The 24,685-nt window shown below is 43.4% G+C and overlaps 1 protein-coding gene across 8 annotated transcripts in view; it reads right to left on the reverse strand.

Annotated features, from left to right (window-relative positions):
* The window catches only part of MPZL1 (myelin protein zero like 1), a 42,305-nt gene that overhangs the window by 8,666 nt on the left and 8,954 nt on the right, over positions 1 to 24,685 (reverse strand). For 4 of the 8 annotated variants that reach the window (XM_018916884.3, XM_050978383.1, XM_018916880.3 and 1 more), the window contains exons 2-5: positions 18,578 to 18,738; positions 15,217 to 15,430; positions 5,821 to 5,953; positions 2,423 to 2,528 (exon numbers count right to left, since the gene is read on the reverse strand). In XM_018916884.3, coding sequence (XP_018772429.1) covers positions 2,423 to 2,528; positions 5,821 to 5,953; positions 15,217 to 15,430; positions 18,578 to 18,700 — 576 coding nt within the window. In that variant the 5' untranslated portion in view covers positions 18,701 to 18,738. Of the gene's footprint in view, positions 1 to 2,422; positions 2,529 to 4,226; positions 4,276 to 5,820; positions 5,954 to 15,216; positions 15,431 to 18,577; positions 18,905 to 20,257; positions 20,348 to 24,685 lie in introns of those variants that run through there. The other 4 variants (XM_018916881.3, XM_018916882.3, XM_018916879.3 and 1 more) reach the window with 4 other exon arrangements.

Raw genomic sequence — 24,685 nt, forward strand, 5'->3', positions numbered from 1 at the left:
TTAAATGCCACTAAGAGCAAACACCTCTGTTACTGTTTCTAACTTGCAGGGGCAGTTTTGGTTGTATTCATGGTTCTTTTCCACCAGTGAAGTACAAAGCATTCATTCACTCCCTACACATCCTACCTTGTAAAAAAGCTACAAGGAAGACCACAGGCCTCTGTTGTTTGACCACAGCACTGACTGTGGGAGCCACTGGTCTAAAACTGCCAGGCATTCTAAGAGACAAGAATGTGCCTGAATCAGCAAACAGCCTGCAACAGCTCTGGAAGTGCTAGGAATGAGTATCTGACTTTCACCTGCACAACACCTCAAAAGCTTGAATACTACAACTTATTTCTTGATTACCAAGAAACACTTGGATGTGATAAAAGATTTCAAATATGTTGATTTGCATGCTGATATGACCCTTAAAGAAACAACCAATCAATGGCTAGAAGCAAGCAATCTAAGTGTAATCAACTGAAATTTAGCTTCCTCACTTGTTTAAATATTCTGTCCAAAATCTGATCTACCCTGATTTCACTGGGGATCTTTGTAAAGAAAAGTAAATATATTTAGTTGTTCTGTAAAGATGGGGCAAATGCTCAACAGGAGGTAGAGGAACTACTTGCTGCTACAAATGTCTGCCACAAAAAGAAACTGTTTGCCTGACAAAAGAGATTAAAAATCTAAACACTAAACTAAAAGTGAATGAAACAAAAGCCATTTGCAGTATTTTTCAGTTGAGGTCAGCAGTGCTCACACTTTGTGTTTTCCTTTAGGAACTTACCTGCAGGGAGAACTCTGTCAATGAAGAAACAGACTGGAGTGACTACAGAAGGGGAAAAGCACCCTGATTCTGAGTTAACATTACAAAGCTTAGATTTACCCTGCTGCTCCTTCCAGCACACTGAGACTCAGAACCCTGGGGACATGGCAAGGTGAGGACACAGCAAGTTTTCACACCAAAACATTGGAGTATTTTTGCTTTGAGGATGCAAGCACAGAACAGCATCTGTGTATAGCTTTCAGGGCACTTGCAAGTGCTCCTTCAGGCCATGCCAATAATGAGCTGAAACTTTTTGGATTTTTGACTTACGGATGTTTACTCCATAAATCTCACCATGCTGGTTTTGCAAAATCTTTTTTTTTTTTTTTTTTTTTTTTTTTTAGGGGGGGATGGTGGGAATCATCTGTCTCACTCACCCATTCCAGAAGCATGTCCCATGATCTAGAAAAGACAAGTTTTATCCAGGCCTTGTAGGCAGCCTGCTGCTAAAAGACCTATTCCAGTCAAAATCTGACTACTTTTAAATCCTGATTATATAGCCTCAGTGAATAATTGATCTCTGAAGGCAGAAGGCAGCTTTGTGGGTCTGTGTGCTGAAACTTTGGAAATACTGCATGGCCCAGAATAAAATGCATTTCAAAACCAAACCAAAAGCCCAGCAGAGTAGGAGCTTGGACTTTACTGAGCTGACTGTTAGCACATTTGGTTTTTTCCTTTAGTGTTACTACATTAACACATACCTCCATTATTTTGTCAGGAGAAATTAAGAAAGCAGGTATTAACTTGCACACACTACACTGCAGCCACTTACTAAAAGGTGGCTAATTCAGAAAAAGTCCATTTTGAACTTAAACCCTCTCAGGACCTGTATCTTCACAGGAAAATTGCTAGGAATACTCAAATCAAGAGGGAAGAAACAGCTTCCAAAAAAGGAAATGCTGTACTACTAACAGGTAATGATCCATTGCATAGAATCCCTGCCTGACTCATGCTCTGTCCCCTCCCATGGAATGCTAAGTCTGGATAAAAGCCACTTTTTCCCTTCAAAGTCAGCAGAACTTTGCCAGATGCAGCAAGCACAAAGACTGGCACTTTCAACCCCACAGAAGTTGGGAGGCTCAGCAGAAGAGAGCTCTTAGCAGCACAAATCATCTGCAAACTGGTCAGCACTTCGCTCCTCCCCTTGTGAAGGAAGTACGTGCCATGGAGCATGAGAGTGCAAGGCAAATTCCTCCCCATTACCATCCCAGAACAGACTAGGCAGCTTTATGGGGTAATCCATATCTGACAGATATTGACTGTTTCTGTGTAAAACAGATACTCGCTGACCACTCCTCATCCTTGTACTGCACTACCACTTGTGTATCCACAGCACAAGATCACAACGGTGTTTTTTTTATAATTTATTATGAAAAGGGCATAAAACTCCATCTCAGCTAATGTGAAGATGCTGCTGCTCTTTGAACTACACCAAGCCTTCTACAGCAGAGCTCACCAGTCCCAGCTTCCTGCGCACCCCTTGTGCGGCACACGCGCTTTCACCAGCAGACAGCCCCTAATGCACCAATCCCACCCTGCCTGAATGTTCTCCACAGCAGCTGCCCCAGGCTGGGGGGAATCCTGCCTCAGGGAGCAGCAGGAGCAGTTTACCTGGTGTGATCTGGCGGGCACGCTGTTTACCAGGCCCTCTGTGTCGGAGGGCGCCTTCTGCGGAGCTTGCTTAACCGGAGACATCAAGCTCTCAGAGGTACTGCAGCTGACGAGGTGGCAGAGCAGAGTTTGCACGACAATGTTCAAGAGGCACACGAAGAACAAAACAAAACAAAATAGAACAAAACAAAAAGAAAAAAAGAAAAAAGAAACAAAAACAAAAGACGAATGATGGCAAGATGAAATGTGGCAGATTATGCCAAAGTAAAAAAATGAACATAATGGACTCTAAAATAAACACACACAATTCTCCATCTCTCCCGAGACATTTCCCTGTCCTTCCTCTGAGCTTCACGGGTAAGTAACAGGAAGGAGCAGTTATTAACATAGGACAGCAGCTCCTCCACAACCCCTGGTCCTTATATACTCCCATTCAACTCAGCTTCTCTAAAATCATGTGTTTTCTTCTCAGTTAACAGTGGTAAACAGCAATTATCTTCTAACTAGAAGATAAACAATCCCAGTCACTGAGGCAAGTGTTGTACCAGTGCTAGGGTTAGAGCCAACACTTGCAAGAGCTACCAGCTCTCTCTATATAAGCTAGGTATTTCCTACCCAACTCTGCATTAGTTCCCTTGTTTTTATAGTTAGGCTGTGAGCCCAAAATAATTCTCCCAGCAAACGCCAGTCTGTGGAGCAATTACCTTAAGAGTCACACAGGACATTTATGCTGTGTGCCCTCATATAGCTATTTGAGTATCTAATCAGGCAAACTTTGGTTTTCAAACAGAAGAACAGTCTTGTGGTGGGAACCAACACCCCTAAAAGAAGGTTGCTGGTTTTCACCCTCTGATTGCTTCTTTTCATCTGCTTAAAGCGGGACTGAAAAGAAAACAAGCCTGTGATAGAAAAATGACTACCACAGAACAAATACCCTTAAAGTTGGTGACTTCTGGGCAATGCAGTGATGGGTCTCTCAGTGCTAGGTCTACCTCCCTGTACCAAAGCACCCAGGAGAGTTAAGTAGCCACCTCCTTGGCAGCAGTCACAGGAGTGTCCTCTGCTACAACCCCCTAACCACTGGGCACCCTTTTTTCTCAGTCTTTGTAGACAGTGTATAAATTGAGTACAGAAACAAACGAAGATAGTAACATTAAGCAGACCACCTCCTCACAGGGCAAGCATTTTTTACCCTTTGGTAGGTCTTACCATAGCAGATTTAGTTCCTCATACATGCAGCAGTTAGAATTAGAACACAGATACTACCCCAGCCATCGTGGCAAGGGGTCGTGACTGTCTCAAAAACAATGCATCCCTTCTGTTACCAAAATTATGTAATGATTAATTGTTTTATTCATAAAACTCCTCAGATCTACACTATCTAAATGTTACTATTCAGGTTTAAGCAACTAATGTACTTGGATCCCTGCAAGTTCTCCAAGACCCAAGCTGTCTGAGCTAGAGGAACACTTACAGGGATTTTACTTTTATTTTGACACAGAAAGAGCTCTGAATCTCCTGTGCTTGAGTCAATGCACTGCCAAATTCACTGTTGGAAGAGATGGAGGGACATCATCCGGGATAAACAACAACTCCACCCCAGTCAGACACAAGCCAATGAAACCCAAGCACCCAGTGAAATGCATCATCCCTTTGCTAACAGACTCCAGCACAAATTACAGTGATGTTAGTAGAGAGCTAGCTGGTTAGTCAGCAAAGGAAGAGGAAATGTGTACACACACACAGGTATTAACAGCAACCACCAACTTGATTAGTTACCATGGTGTCTAGTGGGACTGGAAGAGAAGACCCAGCCCTGTTACATTCCCAATCTGGCGTCTATATCAGGATCTCTGTAAGGAGAGGAAGGTAAGCAGGATCCGATCCCAGCACACCAGGGCAGAAAGAAAACAAAACAAAACAAAAAAACACCGAAGTCAGAGCATGAATGGAAACTGTGGCCATGCAGGGGTTCCAGATGCCACACAGGGCCCCAGCCCACCTCAGTTCAAGGCAGAATGGTTATCTAGGAGTAAGTGCTTCTCTCCACCACCACACACCGGGTTAGCATCATGTAGAAGACAGTCCGTAAGTTTGGAGGGGGTCACAGCACACTTGGTTTCTTTCTACACATCATGCAGAGCTGGCATGGTCAGTGAAAGCAGGATTTAAACCTCAGAGATTACTTTCCCAAGAGAGTAGTTTAATCTGCTACAAGAAATCACGGTGCATGAACTACTGCTCCAGGCTCAGCACCAACATGTGTCCTCCAGCAGGAAGACACCGGAGACCAGGTCACTGGGAAGCAGGGCAAGCAGGCCACCTCAGGCACACTGCTGGTGCACGACACTGCAGGGTTCTTTTCAGTTCTTAGGGGAAGGACACATGCAGAAAGGGAAAACCAGGCTTTCCACACAATTCTGAGCACACACAGCCACCCTTGCTGTATTTAGCCTTACCATCGGGCAATAGCCAACTCACTTTGTCTAAGCTCTCCAACTGGGAAAAGGACAGGGCAAAGTTTAATTTGGAAATCCCCACAAGCTTATTTTTGGAGTTATTTTCTTTTATCCCACAGGCAACCCAAAGAACCTGCAATAAGCAGGAATATTTGTTGGGCAAAGAACAGAAGAAACTTGTATGTTTTGGGGATGTTTCTAAGACTACATAATTTTCATTCTTTCTTAGAGAAGCAAATTACCAGCTAATTAGAGAGGAGAAAAAAGGAAGCATCTCCTCCACCAGCAGCAAGTTTCATCACCACAGCACTCTCATCTGCCTTTGTTAGTTCTTGTTGCTTTTTCATATGCCCAAAGAACTGTGCTTCACTTTGGAGTTATCCTCCTAACACTAAAAACCCTGCAGGTATGGTAACAGTTAACAAAAAACAGATAGTGAATGAGAATAGATGCCGACTGGCTACTCCTTGCTTCCTTTCAAGTGTGGTGATGAAGGAGGTTTTGTCAAGTATTTTGGTCCAGGCATAGGAGGCAGACATTGGTAACAGAAAAATCCAGTCCTAATCTCAACACACAGCATCCCTTAAAAGTTCATGTGTGGTGCTTTTCCTCTGGAGGTGGTAAGGAAAGGAGAGCTGGAGGGAAGGGGAACAGACCAGAGCTAGAGTGTCTTGGATTACATGCTCTGAGGGCATGTATCCTTGTGTCTGGGGATCAACTTCAACACCTAGTGATTTTCAGGTGCAACTCATGGTCAGTAGGTCTCTTCAAGCTCAGTACAGAGGTAACCACTAAATGCAGATGATCACAGTTCCACATGACCATAACTATGTCTAGCTGTGATTGCCAAGACTTGGCTGAAACAACTCCAACCCCCCTTAAGCCCTCCCTCTGATCCTGCTGCTGGATCAGCCACGGGTGAGGAGGGAGATCTCTTACCCAGAGTATCGTTTTTTAGAGTTGTTCTTTCTGATGACAAGACACACGACAATAGAGATGAGCGATGAGAGACCTGTAACCGTACCGATGGCTATCCCTGCCACGGTGGCAATGGGGAACGCAGGCAGGCTGTCTGCGGAGAGAAGGGAGAAAACATTCAACTCTTCTGCATTCCCTGCTCAACACAAGTGCAAACCACAAATGCCCTTGAGCCTGGATTCGCTTAGAGCAGGAAGCACTAATGTAATACCCAGAAATTACAGCATGCAGCCTAAGTGGCAGTGGCAGCAGGCAGCCAGCAGAGTAACATGAACAGAGCACACACCAGGAGTGTTCTTAGTGTCACCGTCCTTCAGGAGAGAGTTCATGTTGAACCAAAAATTTTAACATGTGAACACAAGTGACAATGAGGACAACCCTGTCTCGTATCTGAAGGGGGAAAAAAACCCAGGTTACAGCCATCTGGCAATTCTCAGCGAGGTCAACAGGAAAAGGCAGGCACGCTTGAAAGCAGATTTGGACACAGCACATCGCTAACCCACTAGGAGTGCTGAATGCTGGGTGTTCTCCAGGGAGCATGCAGCACACGGCAGAGCTCCTACCCAGGATCACTCTTAGTAGTGTTTATACATGACTCTGGTGTCTTAAAACGCAGCCCTGTACATTTTTATAGACTCATTTTTTTCCCTTTTTAAGTCAGGATTATCGTACAATACCAGGAAAACATGTAGAAGAACACAGTATTGCTTTACTCACGTTTTCCCTAATAATATTTTGGGGGAGAGTAGGCCAAAAAAGAGCAGCCAGAAACAAAAGCCAATCAGAGAATGAGTACAAAATACCTACAAGTCAAAGAATACACAGACTACCATTACAAATGAGAAACAAAGTCCTTTCCTTCCCCCCACATCACGGTTAACACAAGGAATATCTCAGGCCAGAGGGTTTCTTACAAAACTCCATGCTGCTCTAGCTACTTATACCAAATACAAGTGAATTAGCAAAAAATCCAACAGGTATTTTTCTATATAGGTGTATATAGGTATATACACCTATATAGAAAAATCTGTCTCACACACTTCCATCTGATCATCACAGAATTATTGAGGTGGAAGGGATGTCTTGAGATTGTCTAGTCCAAATCCCCTGCTTAAATTAAGCAGGACCGAGTAGCACAGTTTGCTCAATACGCTGTCTACTCTGGATTTGACTATCTCCAAGGATGGGAGACTCTTCAGGCAACCTAGCTGTCATGGTTTGACAGTGGCCCAACACCAGGCACCCACAAGAGTCACACACTCACCCTCCCCTGCCACAGCTGGGCAAAGGAGGGAAAAGGAAAAAAAGCTAACAAAGGTTTCAGAAGTAAGATAAGGACTGGGAGAAGCATTTCAAGGGCAAAACAGCCTCAACTTAAGTCGCAAAGTGAAATGCATTACTAACAGAATCAGAGAAGGATAATGAGAAATAAAATAAGCCCCTAAAATACCTTCTCCTCCCCAGCCCCTCCCTCCTTCCCACAGACAGGGCAGAGAGACCACATGGAGGTTTTGGTCAGTCCATCACCAATATTTTCTTCCACTGCTCAGGGAGAGGAGTCCTCCTGTGAGGCTGTGGGATCCCTCCCACGGGAGACAGACCTCCATGAACTTCTCCAGAGTGGCTCCACTCTCCAAGCAGCAGCCAAACCACACCTGCTGCATTGTAAATTCCCCCACGGGCAGATTGTCCTCCCAAAACTGCTGTGACATGGGTCTCTCTTTCCATGGGGTACAGTCCTCCAAGGACAGGCTGCTCCAGCCTGCAAGCAGGGCCCTTTCTCTCCACTGGGTTTTCTGCTGGATCACAGCCTCCTCCAGGCATCCACCCACTCTGGCATGGGCACCTCCTACAGGGGCTGCGGGTGGATCTCTGCCTCCCCCGAGGATCTCCAGGGGCACAGCTGCTTCACCATGGACTGCAGAGGAATCTTGGCTCTGGCAACTGAGCACATCCTTCCCCTCCTTCTCCACTGACCTTGGTGTCTCCACATTGTTCTCCCTCACATAATCTCACCTCCTCCTCTTCTCTGTCTAGGAGCAAAAACCCCTTGTTTTGATTTTCTTCTTAAATATGTCATCACAGAGGCATTACCAGCTTCTCTCATTGGCCCAGTTTTGGCCAGCAGCATGTCCATCTTCTGGGCCATCAGCCACTGGCTCTGCCAGACATGGTGGGAAGCTTCCAGCAGCTTCTCACAGGAGATATCTTAGCAGTCACCTGCTATATATAAAAGCAGGCAGTCCCAAACCAATACACTAGTCCAGTGTTCCATCACAGTAAAAATGTGGGGGTTTAAGTGCAGAATTTCCTGCGTTTCAACTTACGCAGATTGTCTCTTGTCCTGCCACTAGGCACCACTGAAGAGCCTGGCTCCTCTTTAGGTGCTAGCAATGAACACAAATACCTGGCAAGAGGATTCTCCAGAGTCTTTCTTCTCTTTTGCAGGCTAGATCACCCCTCCTTCTCTTCTGCAGGCCAGACAATCCCAGCTGTCTCCATTTCTCCTCATATGAAAGGTGAATACTCCCTTAACCATCTTTGTTGCCCTTTGCTGGACTCGTTCCAGCAGTGACAACAGACCAGCAGCATCCTGAAGCAAGGTGCATCCTACTGAGAAAATAGGGCTTACATTTAGTCCTGTTCTTTTGGAATTCAGTGACTTTCAGCAGAAGGGTCACCTGACTCCTGACTGTTTCACTGACCATAATCTCATTCAGCCAAATGTCACAGCAGCAACTTTCCTGGCTCTCCAGTGTCATGTACCAGTTAACAGATACGGTAATTCAGAGTCTTACAAAGAAATGAAAAATGAAGATATGAGCACCACAATGTAGAGGAAGACATTCTTTCCAGAACCTTTCAGCAGCCCAGGGATCCATCTGCTATTTAAGGAAGAGTCCTACAAGTGGTAATACTCAGATGTGTAAGATATCATTGGATTTGAGGTCAATGCAAAAATGAAGTCATTAATTTTGAGGCATATAAGGAGTTCCCTAGTTTCTGTGCTTTTTCACCTTCCCAAAAGTGCAGGAAATAACTGTTTACAAAAGCATCAAAACAGATATGCATTTCTGACAGCAGACCTGCTGCTGGCCTTGTACATCAGAAAACACACACATTTTGTCAGAGCAAGGAAGCAAATGACAATCCAAAACCACAGTGCAGAGTATCTGCTGAAAGAATGATATTAGAACTCTGAAAATTTTGTCACTTCTTTGACTCATGAAGGTTTCCCTGTGTCCTAGGGTGACTGTTATCCCCATTCGTGTGTATGTAATTTATGCTGGATATTATGTTCTGTGCCTTTAAGACTGGCAGAGTGAGAGTTTTGTTTTGGGCCTCCTACAAGCTACTCGGCGGGACATACAGATAGCACCAGTGCATGTTGCGGCTTCTCTGCTTTTTGCCCTGCTTTTTGCTCTCGCTCTTGCTTCTGCTTCGCTTCTGCTTTGCTTGCTCTTGCTTCTTTCCCCCCTTCTCATTAGTTACCTTAGCTAAACAGTCCAAATTCCTTTCTGGACTGTTCTCCCCCCCCCCCCCCCCTTGGACCTGCTGACTGCTCCGGACTGGGATTCAGAACACCGAGAGAGAGAGGTTACACCTTGTGGCTGCAGCAGCTGCCTCAGCACCGGAGGGACTGACAACAGCAAACCCCCAGGAGAGACTTTTCTGAATTTGTCATCTTTCTCAGAGCAGTGGAAGAGTGGTGTCATCCGGTATTGTTCATTGTGTGTGCTGGGGGGTGCTGTGCTTGTCAAATAAACAGGTTCTTTCCACCTCTCTCCGAGGAATTCTTCCTGAACCAATTGGGGAAGGGGCCTGTGGGTTTGCTTTTGGAGAAGCCCTTTTTGGGGATTCTCTCCAAATTTGCCCTAAACCAGGACAAATCTTGGCGCCCAACGTGGGGCTCGAGAGAGAGAGTGGAGAGACCCTAGTACAAAATACCTACAAGTCAAAGAATACACAGACTACCATTACAAATGAGAAACAAAGTCCTTTCCTTCCCCCCACATCACGGTTAACACAAGGATACTCAGGCCAGAGGGTTTCTTACAAACACTCCATGCTGCTCTAGCTACTTATACCCAAATACAAGTGAATTAGCAAAAAATCCAACAGGTATTTTTCTATATAGGTGTATATAGGTATATACACCTATATAGAAAAATCTGTCTCACACACTTCCATCTGATCATCACAGAATTATTGAGGTGGAAGGGATGTCTTGAGATTGTCTAGTCCAAATCCCCTGCTTAAATTAAGCAGGACCGAGTAGCACAGTTTGCTCAATACGCTGTCTACTCTGGATTTGACTATCTCCAAGGATGGGAGACTCTTCAGGCAACCTAGCTGTCATGGTTTGACAGTGGCCCAACACCAGGCACCCACAAGAGTCACACACTCACCCTCCCCTGCCACAGCTGGGCAAAGGAGGGAAAAGGAAAAAAAGCTAACAAAGGTTTCAGAAGTAAGATAAGGACTGGGAGAAGCATTTCAAGGGCAAAACAGCCTCAACTTAAGTCGCAAAGTGAAATGCATTACTAACAGAATCAGAGAAGGATAATGAGAAATAAAATAAGCCCCTAAAATACCTTCTCCTCCCCAGCCCCTCCCTCCTTCCCACAGACAGGGCAGAGAGACCACATGGAGGTTTTGGTCAGTCCATCACCAATATTTTCTTCCACTGCTCAGGGAGAGGAGTCCTCCTGTGAGGCTGTGGGATCCCTCCCACGGGAGACAGACCTCCATGAACTTCTCCAGAGTGGCTCCACTCTCCAAGCAGCAGCCAAACCACACCTGCTGCATTGTAAATTCCCCCACGGGCAGATTGTCCTCCCAAAACTGCTGTGACATGGGTCTCTCTTTCCATGGGGTACAGTCCTCCAAGGACAGGCTGCTCCAGCCTGCAAGCAGGGCCCTTTCTCTCCACCGGGTTTTCTGCTGGATCACAGCCTCCTCCAGGCATCCACCCACTCTGGCATGGGCACCTCCTACAGGGGCTGCGGGTGGATCTCTGCCTCCCCCGAGGATCTCCAGGGGCACAGCTGCTTCACCATGGACTGCAGAGGAATCTTGGCTCTGGCAACTGAGCACATCCTTCCCTCCTTCTCCACTGACCTTGGTGTCTCCACATTGTTCTCCCTCACATAATCTCACCTCCTCCTCTTCTCTGTCTAGGAGCAAAAACCCCTTGTTTGATTTTCTTCTTAAATATGTCATCACAGAGGCATTACCAGCTTCTCTCATTGGCCCAGTTTTGGCCAGCAGCATGTCCATCTTCTGGGCCATCAGCCACTGGCTCTGCCAGACATGGTGGGAAGCTTCCAGCAGCTTCTCACAGGAGATATCTTAGCAGTCACCTGCTATATATAAAAGCAGGCAGTCCCAAACCAATACACTAGTCCAGTGTTCCATCACAGTAAAAATGTGGGGGTTTAAGTGCAGAATTTCCTGCGTTTCAACTTACGCAGATTGTCTCTTGTCCTGCCACTAGGCACCACTGAAGAGCCTGGCTCCTCTTTAGGTGCTAGCAATGAACACAAATACCTGGCAAGAGGATTCTCCAGAGTCTTTCTTCTCTTTTGCAGGCTAGATCACCCCTCCTTCTCTTCTGCAGGCCAGACAATCCCAGCTGTCTCCATTTCTCCTCATATGAAAGGTGAATACTCCCTTAACCATCTTTGTTGCCCTTTGCTGGACTCGTTCCAGCAGTGACAACAGACCAGCAGCATCCTGAAGCAAGGTGCATCCTACTGAGAAAATAGGGCTTACATTTAGTCCTGTTCTTTTGGAATTCAGTGACTTTCAGCAGAAGGGTCACCTGACTCCTGACTGTTTCACTGACCATAATCTCATTCAGCCAAATGTCACAGCAGCAACTTTCCTGGCTCTCCAGTGTCATGTACCAGTTAACAGATACGGTAATTCAGAGTCTTACAAAGAAATGAAAAATGAAGATATGAGCACCACAATGTAGAGGAAGACATTCTTTCCAGAACCTTTCAGCAGCCCAGGGATCCATCTGCTATTTAAGGAAGAGTCCTACAAGTGGTAATACTCAGATGTGTAAGATATCATTGGATTTGAGGTCAATGCAAAAATGAAGTCATTAATTTTGAGGCATATAAGGAGTTCCCTAGTTTCTGTGCTTTTTCACCTTCCCAAAAGTGCAGGAAATAACTGTTTACAAAAGCATCAAAACAGATATGCATTTCTGACAGCAGACCTGCTGCTGGCCTTGTACATCAGAAAACACACACATTTTGTCAGAGCAAGGAAGCAAATGACAATCCAAAACCACAGTGCAGAGTATCTGCTGAAAGAATGATATTAGAACTCTGAAAATTTTGTCACTTCTTTGACTCATGAAGGTTTCCCTGTGTCCTAGGGTGACTGTTATCCCCATTCGTGTGTATGTAATTTATGCTGGATATTATGTTCTGTGCCTTTAAGACTGGCAGAGTGAGAGTTTTGTTTTGGGCCTCCTATCAGCTACTCGGCGGGACATACAGATAGCACCAGTGCATGTTGCGGCTTCTCTGCTTTTTGCCCTCGCTCTTGCTTCTGCTTTGCTTCTGCTTTGCTTGCTCTTGCTTCTTTCCCCCCTTCTCATTAGTTACCTTAGCTAAACAGTCCAAATTCCTTTCTGGACTGTTCTCCCCCCCCCCGCCCCTTGGACCTGCTGACTGCTCCGGACTGGGATTCAGAACACCGAGAGAGAGAGGTTACACCTTGTGGCTGCAGCAGCTGCCTCAGCACCGGAGGGACTGACAACAGCAAACCCCCAGGAGAGACTTTTCTGAATTTGTCATCTTTCTCAGAGCAGTGGAAGAGTGGTGTCATCCGGTATTGTTCATTGTGTGTGCTGGGGGGTGCTGTGCTTGTCAAATAAACAGGTTCTTTCCACCTCTCTCCGAGGAATTCTTCCTGAACCAATTGGGGAAGGGGCCTGTGGGTTTGCTTTTGGAGAAGCCCTTTTTGGGGATTCTCTCCAAATTTGCCCTAAACCAGGACACCCTGGTTGGTTGAATCTGAGTGATGGACAGCAGTCAGATCCTGTTAGCAAACATTTTTAAGACCGTATAAAAAAAAATGCTAGTTTTTGCATGTGAAACTAAGAGTCTGGCTTTATTGCTTTTCAAAACACAGTCCCTATATTTTCTAGCATTTCACAGTTACAAGAATTCCTCATAAGCACTTCTAGAGCAGCCAATGACTTCGTTATGAAAGACAGACCCAGCTACATAACCAAACACCAGCTCTGAAAGCTAATATTTAAATTAACAGCTGAACACAAAACAAAAATCCAGCCATTCAGAGAATACTTTTCACTGATTATTACTGAAATTAACAGCAATTTCAATTTTACTGAGAGCATGTCAGTATTAGTTTTATGAAAGAGGCAGGAAAGTGAAGTTTCCATTGCTCCTAAGTGTAAAGATTTTCATACCATTCTATTCTTTTTTCCCCCATGTGTGTTCAGGTCAAAGATCAACCACCTCCAGGTAACACAAGCAGTCTTGAACACAGTGTTAAGCAGATTCGTGTTACAAGAAGGATCAACCTAATGTAAGAACTTGGAATTCCTATGAATTTCTGTTGTTTCGTCTTTAAATGGTAGTCCTTTCCTGATTCAGAGAGTCTATTGAAAAATCCAGTCTTACTTTTCATCCCTGCCAGTAGAATTGTTCCAACACACTTGATAGAGCTGTTTGTGCAAACACCACATAGGTACTGCAGTGAAAATCAGCTCAGTTAGTTTGGCAATTTTTAAAAATGAGGCCTCCATGGAACTTATTAAATGTTTAATCCAAAACCTAAAGCTAACATATCATCTATCAGATCATTTAAATGTGCAAAGAATGAATATGGCTTTGAACAGTTTATACCACCAGACGTACAATTCAGAACCATTAGATGCATAAACCAATGTGCAAATGTCATCATGTATTTATACCAATTGAAAAAATTGCTCCCGCTCAGTTCAGGATGAGTTACAACCTATTACAAGAGCTTGAAAACCCATTTTCAGTCTAAAAATGATAAGATAACTGTTGCAGCATTTTCTCCAATGGTGAGAAGTGTTTCAAATACAGGGCTCCATTCAGAATCAGATTCTCTTCCAGGTGCCCCACCTATGGGGAAGCCAGCATGCAAGTCTGTTGAAAAATATGAGCTGAATTAGTGTACTGAGGTCAGTCTTTAGTTGCTTAACCTGGACTAAAATCTGAAAAGGCTTTTCCAAGACAGCCTGACTTTGCCAAACCAGCAGCTGCTGTACTGCTTCTTCATAGTGACTATCATTGTGAAAAAATAAACAGATCCTATTTTATATCGGCTTCAAACTTCCAAGAAATGGAGAGTTCTAAGTGATTGTTGGACCTCCAGAGGTCCTGCTCAACCCAAACTGTTCCATGAAGAGAAAATTAGACAGAGACCTTGCCTACATAAGAACATGTAATGACCTCCTGAGCAGGGGTACACACCTGCTCTAGCAGCAGAATCATTACAATTAGGAATAGATAGGTATCTTCCCTAACATATCAAAACTAATGGAACAGCTGCATCAGCACTGCCATTTATGAATTCTACATCTATTCTTGTCTTTCCTGAATTATAAATTTGAAAATGCAATTACTGTAACAATCATTTCATTGTACAAAACATCACATTTTGGCTGACCTCAAATGTTTTGGATGATAAAGGCAAATAAAGAGCCAAACTGAGAAACAGAATCTTAGTGCTCTTCAACTGTGACAAATGTTACCAAATGCTAACCAGAAGCCTCATGTGACTGCAAGTAGCCAGTTTCAAGTTGGTAAGGGCCACCATGGATTCTTTAGAACACCTGAGTAAAATAGACTGAATGCACATTCGACACAAACACCTTTGCATGGAACACAGTGGCATTTCACTTTCTGTTTGGACCAGATTTATAACTTTGTATTCCATTAAATACACCAGAAGGGTTTCAGAAAGAACAGCCTGCTATTTTTTCTACTTGCTCACCAGACTTCATAAGTCACCCTAACCCTTGATGCAGCATAATGCAGGAATATATTCACAGGACTTCAAAATGAGAAGATGTGTTTTCATTAAGCGTTCCATCAGCTTTTCCTGATAATTGTTTAAACCACAGGAATTAGTGGGTATAGAGGAAAAGGGTATGACGTACACTTTTTAAACAGCTAACAGATACTGGTTCCATTATTAGGACCTGGAAGAAGAGAATTAAAAAAACAGTTGTTCCCTCCAGGCCATTCCCCCACCCCCAATAAAAGTGATTTAGACAAAAAATGGAGGGGGGAAAAAAACAAGTGAGAAGAAAAACAATCATATAGGGTGAATGAATACCTTTCTCCACAACTCTAACTCGGATTTCTCCTGGTTTGACAACAATGTCAGGTGGGTTCTTGACATCACAAATGTACGTGCCGTTGTCCCGGAACTGCATGTTTGATATTGTGATAGAAGCATCTTTCTTGTTAAGATCTCCAGCCCAAGTGATCCTGTCTTTAAATGGTATGTCTTTTCCAGGGTATGACTTCCCATTAGAGTAATAGAAAAACTGCAGTCAAGGAAGAGAGGATATAAGAACAATCCAATTAGCAAGTACAGAGCCACCGTGCTTCTCCCACTATTACAGCACTGTCCCAGAGCCAGCTGTGTTACAAAATCTCAGCCAGTAACTGAGGTTTTTCTCCTCCTACTTCACCACTTCTGTGGTCTATCAAATCTACCCTGTTGCCTCTTGATAACATAACCATGCTTGTACCTCAACCACGCCAGGACAAGAGACTGCAAGTTTCAGTTTTCTGTTGGTTTTGATTTGTTTTGTGGTTGGATGGCTGGGGCTTTTTTTCTGTTTTGCAGGGGCCAGAGTTTTGCAGACAAGGAGGTGGGAGAAAGAAAAAAACTGGTAACCTGATAATAATTAAAGGACAGAACACTCCTGGAACACAGCCATCTCTTTCAGGCACAGGAAGCCGCCTGCATCCTAGCAGAAAAAGGATACCAAGTTTCCCATCTTGTGCTTTGCTGTGTGTTACTTGCAACTAAAGCACAGCTAAATTAACATGCAATACTCTCCCTTCCTTCCACCCCCTCAGAAAATCCCATGACCAATTTAGAGTATATCTAGCTGTTTTCCAGAAACCTTCAGGTAACTAAATATAACTGTTTCCCAGTTTTTAAGTGACTAAGCTGCACATTGGCTCTGCATTCCCTATACGTGACCAAAAATCTTTGAAGAATAAACCTCATTAGTACAGACTAAGGAGGAACTGAGTATTTCCCAACTATACCTGCCCAAAATTGGAATTTACAGCAGTAGAAGTGCATAGACTTGTACAGGACAACTCTGCTTTCAAACATATGGGATACCTTAAGAGAGGCATCAAGGCTGCAGGAGAATTGCAAGAGCACATTCTTTCTTAATTGGATATTCCGCAGGACAGCAAGATAAATCAGGATCTAATCAGGAATCAAGCTGAATAAATCTAATCAGGAATCAAGCTGAATTCCCTTCAGTTCAGTCTCCAGAGAACAATGAAAGAAATTTAGGACAGTATTCCAGCTTCCTCTTCCTCCTGCCTTATTTACAAAGACTCTGCTACAGAACAGCCTGACTACTGCCCCATATTTCCATTCAAGTCACCTCCTATCCTTTTTCCTGCCCTTGATCTCAGATTTGTTATTCCAACACCCTCTCTATCAGAGCTGCAGTCTGAATATCAGGCCTTATCACTTGGCAGTATAAATCTTGTCCAGATCAGGTATGTGCACATCATGGCCATCTGTCCTGCTGCAGTCAATCTTATTTGTTGTCTACATAAATTGTCTAAGATGAACATAAATTCAATGAAGTATTTCATGTGGTAGAAAGCTGGCAAGCACACAGTCAGCTGTCAACGTTTTGGAGGGACTCTGCAACAGTCTGCAGCTTTTCTAGCTGGATTGTAACCTTTAACACAGCAGCACTGCACTACCACACCCTGTGCACAGGGGAAGTCATCCCCCTGAGGTCTAGAAGGCCAGAGGCAGATTCCTTAGCTCTCTAGATGTCCTGACCTGGGGGAGGAGAAATCACAAAGTAAAATATGTCCTGAAACACAAGTTAAGTGTCTCAAGCCATCCCTTGCCTGTGGTGGAGCGAGATGAGACTTTGGAACATGTGGTGACGGAAGGGGACAAGCAGGGGAAGCTCCCAGTCAAGCCAGGTTCACTACATGGCCACAAAATTGTCAGTTTGATTCTAAAGGGACACAAGACCATCCTTGTAAAGAGAAGCATGGGCTTACCTCAGACATAAGCTGATCATGAGACTGGTCTTTCAAATTCACACCCACCAAGCTATGCAATGCCATGACTCAGGCTCCTAAACAAACATCCCCTCTACACTTTCCCCAGACCCTCAAAAGAAATAGGGAATTAACATCAAATTATCCTGGGTCCCTGCTGCTCAAAGAAAATTTGCTTTTCTTTCAGTTGTGCTGATAGCTACATCCAGGTGGAACACCAGAATTTACTTCAATTCCAAAAACAATATTACGTGCTGAAGCTGTATTCCTACAACTGACCAGTGATGCAGAAAGGGAATGGCAAAACAGGATATATGGGGAGCGGAAAACACACCAACAGATGGCTTCTCTTCACCCATCCTGTTCAGCACTGGCAGGAAATATGCCCTACTTCCCTTACTTCTCCCCAACTCCTCCTTTGGATTCCCAATGGGAAGAGCTCCCTCTTCAAAACTAAAATATTTATTTCACTGAGAATTCAGAAGCTTGTTCTTCAGAACTCTATACACTGAGCAAGATGCTCACAACACTGGTTTTGACAATCTCTGCTCTGAGCATTGAAGAGCTCCTAGAGTTTAAATAAGCTCATGTCTGTAGCAGAGGCAAGGAGACAAACACAAACAGGCTGAGCAACCTGCCATCCCCACACCTTCAAAGGTGTCCCAGAGTTCCTTGTTCTGCTTCCTCTAAATTCTCATTCAGTACAAGGAACAAGAAAGAAGCAGAAGTAGCTGAGGAAGAAGCGGAAGATGACAGCTATCAACCTACCAAAGCCATTTCTTTGAAGATTTATGTCCAAAGGATCTGAGCTCCCTTGGGCCCAACATACAGGAACTGAGCCATGACAAATATTATTTGCCTAAGTTCCTTGCTAGCCTGATTTTTCACTTGTCAAGTAACTATAATATGAGGATGTAACTGCTTCCTGATTTGAGCTATTCAATTCTGTTCTGAAACCAGGGAGACTGGTCTTACTTAAACCTTCTCAAACAGAGGCTATACAGTACACAAGCAAAATAAACAATGCACAATACACAATGTAACACTGCAGTTACAGTGGTAATTCACATTTTCTGACTGCTATATTCAGTCAAATGCAAAAGGATAGAGGATGTACAAGATTCCTAGATGCTCATCTACTTCATACATACAGCTTCCATGCCAACATCCCTCTTCTAAGACTAATAGAGTAACCAGTATATTCTGTGGTCACTGCCCACTCCAGTCTTGGCAGAGATCTAGCAATATTATCATACAACACTAAAAAAGCCCCCTAAAAATCACAGTGATGGAGATAAGGCACACGAAGGAGGGTCCAATCCATATCTGCTTGCTCCCTAGAACCAACTAGAAGATCACAGCTCAACTATGCCAGCCTCCCCTCGCAGGTCTGTTCCCCTCCAGCCATTGCTTACTGAGATACGAGTGGCTGCTCCCTCTGGTTGAAAGCTCCAGGAGACAGACGCTGCACTGCTGATCACTTCTACGGATGTGAACGTGCACGGGAGCTTTGCGTCCGTCCCGTTCTCCACAAACATCTCCTCCGGGGTGTTGACCTCTACTGCAGATACTTGGACTGCATGGGAAAGGCAAAGAGAAGAAAGAAGGAGAACAAGACACATCAGTGCTGCTTTGAGAATGAGGAAGTTCACATCACACTGCCTAGAAGGGCAGAAGAGAAGAGGCATCAATAACTCTTGCATCAGGTGACTGCACAGACATTGCATTATACCTGCAATCAAACAAGTATAGAGCAGGCCAAGTAGATTCACTTCTCCTTCCTTCTATTATCTGTGACAGGATGTTTTCTACTCACAGATGTTTCCTCTACAACACTTTGTGGAAGTCAATTCTATGGTGCAAAGGATGAGTTTAATAATTTTTTGTACCAGCTGACAGCAGGCATTGTAATAATTAAGCCTCATCAGAGGAACTAACAGCCTGGCCCAGCTATTACTCAGTTTCCTCTCTGGCACACATCTTGTTTCATATCTCCAGATTTTCCTAGCTGTAGGTAAAACAAAGGCTCACCTCCAGAAAGCTGAGGAGCAAACTTCTCTTACTTACAGCTATGCCATCTACTCCTGCTCTCTGCCATGCTCCCAGGTCTGTATGTGCAAGGCCTCACAAATAATCACTCTGTTATAGTTTAGAAGCATGAGAGTAGTTTATTTTTTTTTCTACCTTATGCACAGTGAAAACAGCAAGCAGACCACAACCATCCCCCCAAATTTAAAGTAATCAATGTTGATATTGTGCTTGTACTGGTAGTTTTCCTAACAAGTAATATTCATCATGATTTGGAAAACGTGTTGAAGATATGCTTTATCTGGCACTTTCCAAACTGCCAATGGACTATCCCTATCCAGATTTAAGCAGATGCATCTCTAGATTCATTCAGATTTATGTAGAAAAACAAAGCATGATCTTGTGACATCACAAGAGAATGTCAGTGCTCATGTCACATCCACGAGAAAGCAAAAATCTTGTCAAGTCAGGGTGGGTGGGTGTGTTCCTGGTACCTCAAATATAAGTTCTGATTTTTATTAAACCATGATTTTCAGCATAGAGATGGTAACAGCAATCTACTTCTGTTCATAGGATTCTATGTTTCTGAGCTCCAGTACCTTAAATCCCCTTGTTAGAACAGGAGAACAAACTTTCCTACTCCATCAGTGACTCAGCTGATTTGCTTCTCAGTTTTGAATAAAGTAGCTCAAAGTAGGCAGACCAAACAGAAAGAAGCAACTTTAAGACTGTTTAGATAAAATAAAGAAAAGAAAAACCCACTTGTTGTACTTTGGACCTGATTAGCATAAAAGATCTGATAATCAAGATGCCATGGCAAGAACAAACAGAGCTTTGAAGACTACCAGAAGATTGAATCAAGACTGGCTGACGGGAAGATTGAATCAAGTTCTGCAAGCAAGAGATGTTGCAAAATGTACAAGTTTGTTTATGTGATGACTAACCCAATCATTGTAGTAAAAAATTACTAGCCTTCCTAGATAGTATATAAGCATATGTAGTCCACAACAAATTCAGATTCTGATCACCACTCAGTCCCCCCATCTCTCATCATCACTGATACTCACCTACCTAAGTCCTTAAATCATGACGTTTGAGTTTTTAGTCAGTGAGAGCAACCAGCTCCGCAGCCTTCAGAAGCTGGACAGCAAACATCTGACAGAATGGGCATGCAAGCAGGGGTGGGAGGAGCACATCACAGTAATTGCAATAACCAAAAAAAGAAGAAAGCACTGTTCATTAATTCTGCTGTTCAGAGTAGACACTGTTCACTTCCAAAATTCACTAACTCCCCTGTCCCATCAGGTTATATCTCGGTACCTCAAGATTCTCCTGTTATCACTGCTCTCATTTCCAAGAGAAAAAGCACTCCAAGGGGGGAGGGAGTAAGGCTGGTGAATTTTCATCATGAGGTTTTTTCTGAGCTTTCTTTCTCTTGAACATACTCTGACTATGGGCCAAAAAATATTCTTTTCTAAAACAACTACCAAATATTTATTTGGAACATACAAAGACTTCTAGCAATCAAATTAAATGAACTGAGAGCTGCTGTGCTTTATGTATTTTTTCCAGCTAATGGCGTAGAAAAGAAAAATAAAATAAAATAAAATCCATTGTAGTAAGTCCAAACCACAGAACAAACCTCCCTTTCAAGCATAAAATAAGCAAGATGCCCTCAGTATTCGTGTAGGAAGAAAAGAGTCTGCACAGACATTGTCTGCTTGTACATGGTACAGAGAACTCCTTGCCACACACAGGCAGTGGGTCGCACAGATCTGCCTAATCTAAAGAAGTCACTGTTCTCACTAGAACTGTAGAGAAGCAAAATAAGAAAAAAAAAAAAAAAAAAAAAAAGGACTTCTCCCTACTTCTCCCCTAGTCTGGGAGAAGTAGGGAGAAGTCTGTAATCCTGTACAGAAATTTCTATCAAGGTATCAAGTTTAATTTTCATCTGTCCTATTGCTGGTTCAATTTAATGTTGTTCTTTGCTGATTTTCTGCCCTCTGCCTCTTTTACGGCTTCAAAAAAAAATTTCCTGCTTCTGTTGCCTTACAGCATGAGACACAGGCTCCTTAAAACATAACCTATTTGGTACGGAAACCACAAGATTTGTCAGTTTTTCACCCTCAGCCCTCTAATCCCATACTTTTACTGATATGGTGGCTGTTCCCACTACCTTGAACTCTTTGGCCTCCTCTGTCGTAATAAAATCTACATGGATCATCTCCAGCTCTAGCTCTTTTCCTCCTCTTTCCACATTTACCATCCACCTTCCAGCTCCTACACCTATTTAAGTATTCCAATTGGAGAAAGTTGAATTTTGAGTCATATTTCAGTCACACTTACATACTGCTCTATTCCTCAAGCTTACTCAGCCTTAGTTCCTCTCAAGAGGAAAAAATGATCACAGGAAACTGTCTGAGAGAGAAAAGTGTTTTAGGAAGGGAAGGTCAGCAAGGTACATAGGGCAAAAATAAATATTTGCTCTTCTCCCATGCATCCACCTTGATCCTATCACCCTGTCCAACCATCTGTAGCTCCAGTATTTCCTTCTGAACATCTCATCTACTCTTCAGCTGCTTTTATTCTTTTCAGCAGAAAAAGTGGTTCTCATTTTCTCACCTATCATCAAATAATTTGAAAAAAAAAAGCCCACCTGTGCCTCTTCAGCCATTTCTTTTAAGTCTCTAGTGTTGTTCAAGAAGTTTTACTCCAACTACAATAACTTTCTCCAGCTCCATTTTCAACCCCCACACTACAATTAAAACTCTCCATCTACATCTTCCTTTCCAGACAACCCTCCTGCTCTTGAAATAGGAAAAGACCCTCATATTCTTACTAACTTGCTAAACTTACTTATTAATCTTTCTTTTTTATTTTCCATCACAGATCTTCATTCTTCATCAATGCTCTCTCTATTCTCAGGTCTCTCTTTCCTCAGTATCTCACCTCAGAGATCTCATCTGCAAAAAAAGATCAAGCTCCCATCACTGCACTGACTGCTCAGATCTGTGTCTCTGCTCAGGATCTGTCTCCTTATGTTCTAAGAACAGCCTCGGTCTGACATCTTTGTCAATGCTAAGTTGTCAGCTCACACTAAATGAGACTAAAGCAGAGCTCAGAGCCCTCCACAACTGCTTTTACACTGTAGCAACTCAACACCTGCGCAGCACTTTTGTCTTTGAACTCTTCCCAGGTCAAGGCAGAGTCTTTCAGAGTTTCCAATCACCTGGAACTGTTCAGCTAACACCAGACTAAAACCTTCAGTTTGTACCTTGGCCTTCATTACTGTGATGTCCTTTTTGCTCTGGACAGATGGACAGTTACTGGTGATGATACAAGGAAGACTGAGAGACAGGGAAGACTGACTGGTGACCAGAATACTAATTTATTATAGACTACATATGCTTATGCACTATTCTAGGAAGGCTAGTGATTTTTTACTACAATGATAGGGTTAATCATCACACAAACAAACTTACACATTTTGCAACATCTCCTGCTTGCAGAAGTTGATTCAATCTTCTTTCCTGTCTTGGTTCAGTCTTCAAAGCTCTGTTCTTGCCAAGGCATCCTGATTGTCAGATCTCTTATGCTAATCTGGTCCAAAATACCCTCTGTCTGGAGTGCCCCAACAGGCAGTGACAGACCAGTAAGTACTGCAATTCCTGGTAACCAAGCTGCTCCCAGGGGGACACTAAGAAGAGAGGGCATCACACATGCAAGATCACTGCTTCCTTCCCTGAAGTGGAAACAACACCAAGCACACATCCCTGTTTCAGTATGAAGAGACTCTTGTCCCCAACCACATTGTAGTATTGGTCTCAACCAAAACTTTTCAAATCCAAACTGTAGCACCTCCTCCTAAATGCTGTCCTTCAGGCTTGGGAGGATCTGCTCAAAACCTGCAAAATCCTTTCACTTCCTTTGAGCCCTCTAAAGCATGTTGTAACTGCATCTATATGAATCCAACAGTGCCTAAGCTGCCAGTGCTTGGAGATCAACACCTTTTAAAACTGAAGTCATCTTTTCCTACTTTTATTTATACTCCCTGGTTGCTTACACTTGCCTCAGTGATTTTTTTTTAAAAAATACTTTGGGCAAAAATTGTTTTTATTCTACATTTTTTATGTAGAAATATGGTTGACCATTTGGTTTGGTAGCATATCACAAAAAAATCCTTCTGTGCATTGGAGTTTTACACAAACTAACACACAGATAATTAAAATTTCTTTGCAGACCACTGTTTCTACTGAGATCTTGGATCCAGTGAAAACATTCTGTTAATTAAGACTGTGAACCCACCAAAATAAACTCAATTCCCCTGAATTCAACTCAATTTGATCACTAGGAGACCTAACAAACCAAGAGCGCAAACAGCTAACACTGTAATCACAGGCACGTTATTTCCACCAGCACAAACACAGCCCACATGGAAACTTTCATCACACTGCTAAATACTGGATGCTCATGGCTGCTATCATTCCCATCCTACCCCAGGAAGAGTGTTACTCCCCTCTTCTTGAAATGGCTAATCATCAGTTTATTAATTAATACAAGCAACTTGCTTTGTTTATCTTAAAGGCACCCAGTAGTACAGCCATGTATACAATTTATAAATCAAGTTGCTTATGGATGCAAGGTCTTGACAACATGATAGAAAATTCAGTGTTTCATTATCTTCACTCTGGTCTCCCCAGCAGCCCAGAAGTTTCATCAGAGAGGAGGATGTGGTTTTTTCTAATAATTAAGGGTCTAAAGTCACAAAAACAATATACACTTGAGAATTGGTGCTTTCATTACACATACTCTTACTCAATGTCAAGTCTCTTGTGAAACATCTCCTGTTGACAGCATTCTCAACTAGGGTTACATGGCATTTAGTCCTTTCTCCCACAATCATGCTGATTGTACAGTTGCCCTGTACAATCAGCATGAAACAATAGCAGCCAGACCCCTACAAAACATCCCAGAAAGCCAGAACAAAGTTACAGTCCCCAACTGCAACCACAGGCACTTGTGTCCCCACAGACCATTTCTTCACTGTGGATAAAACAGCTGGTGGAGAAACCTTAGCTTTCCTGCCTTAATAGACAGTAGACATGCCAAAATTGTTCCTGTGAAACTGCACAAGATCTGTCAAGGCACCCAGATGCTGGATAGAAATTCCACACAAAGAGTTCCTTCACATCATTTAGCCTTAACAGAAAAGTAGAACCCATGCCAGCAGTTCCGCCCAGGAGTAAACCATGGTGTACTTCATAAGGACAACAACACACAGATATTAAGAAGCCACATGTGTGCAGCCCCTCCTCATGGAGACTGTCCCCCTGTCACCACAACCTTTATGTCTGCACTACCTACATTTACACAGGACACAAAGCAACAACAGCTACAGAAACCATGACCAGACAGAGTCACACCAACCAATCTTGACATCTAAGTTTCAAAGCAACAAATTCCATTGCCTCGAAGGGGGACAGAAGAATTAAATT

Source organism: Serinus canaria, chromosome 1, assembly GCF_022539315.1.
Source record: "Serinus canaria isolate serCan28SL12 chromosome 1, serCan2020, whole genome shotgun sequence".
Taxonomy (NCBI): Eukaryota; Metazoa; Chordata; class Aves; order Passeriformes; family Fringillidae; genus Serinus; species Serinus canaria.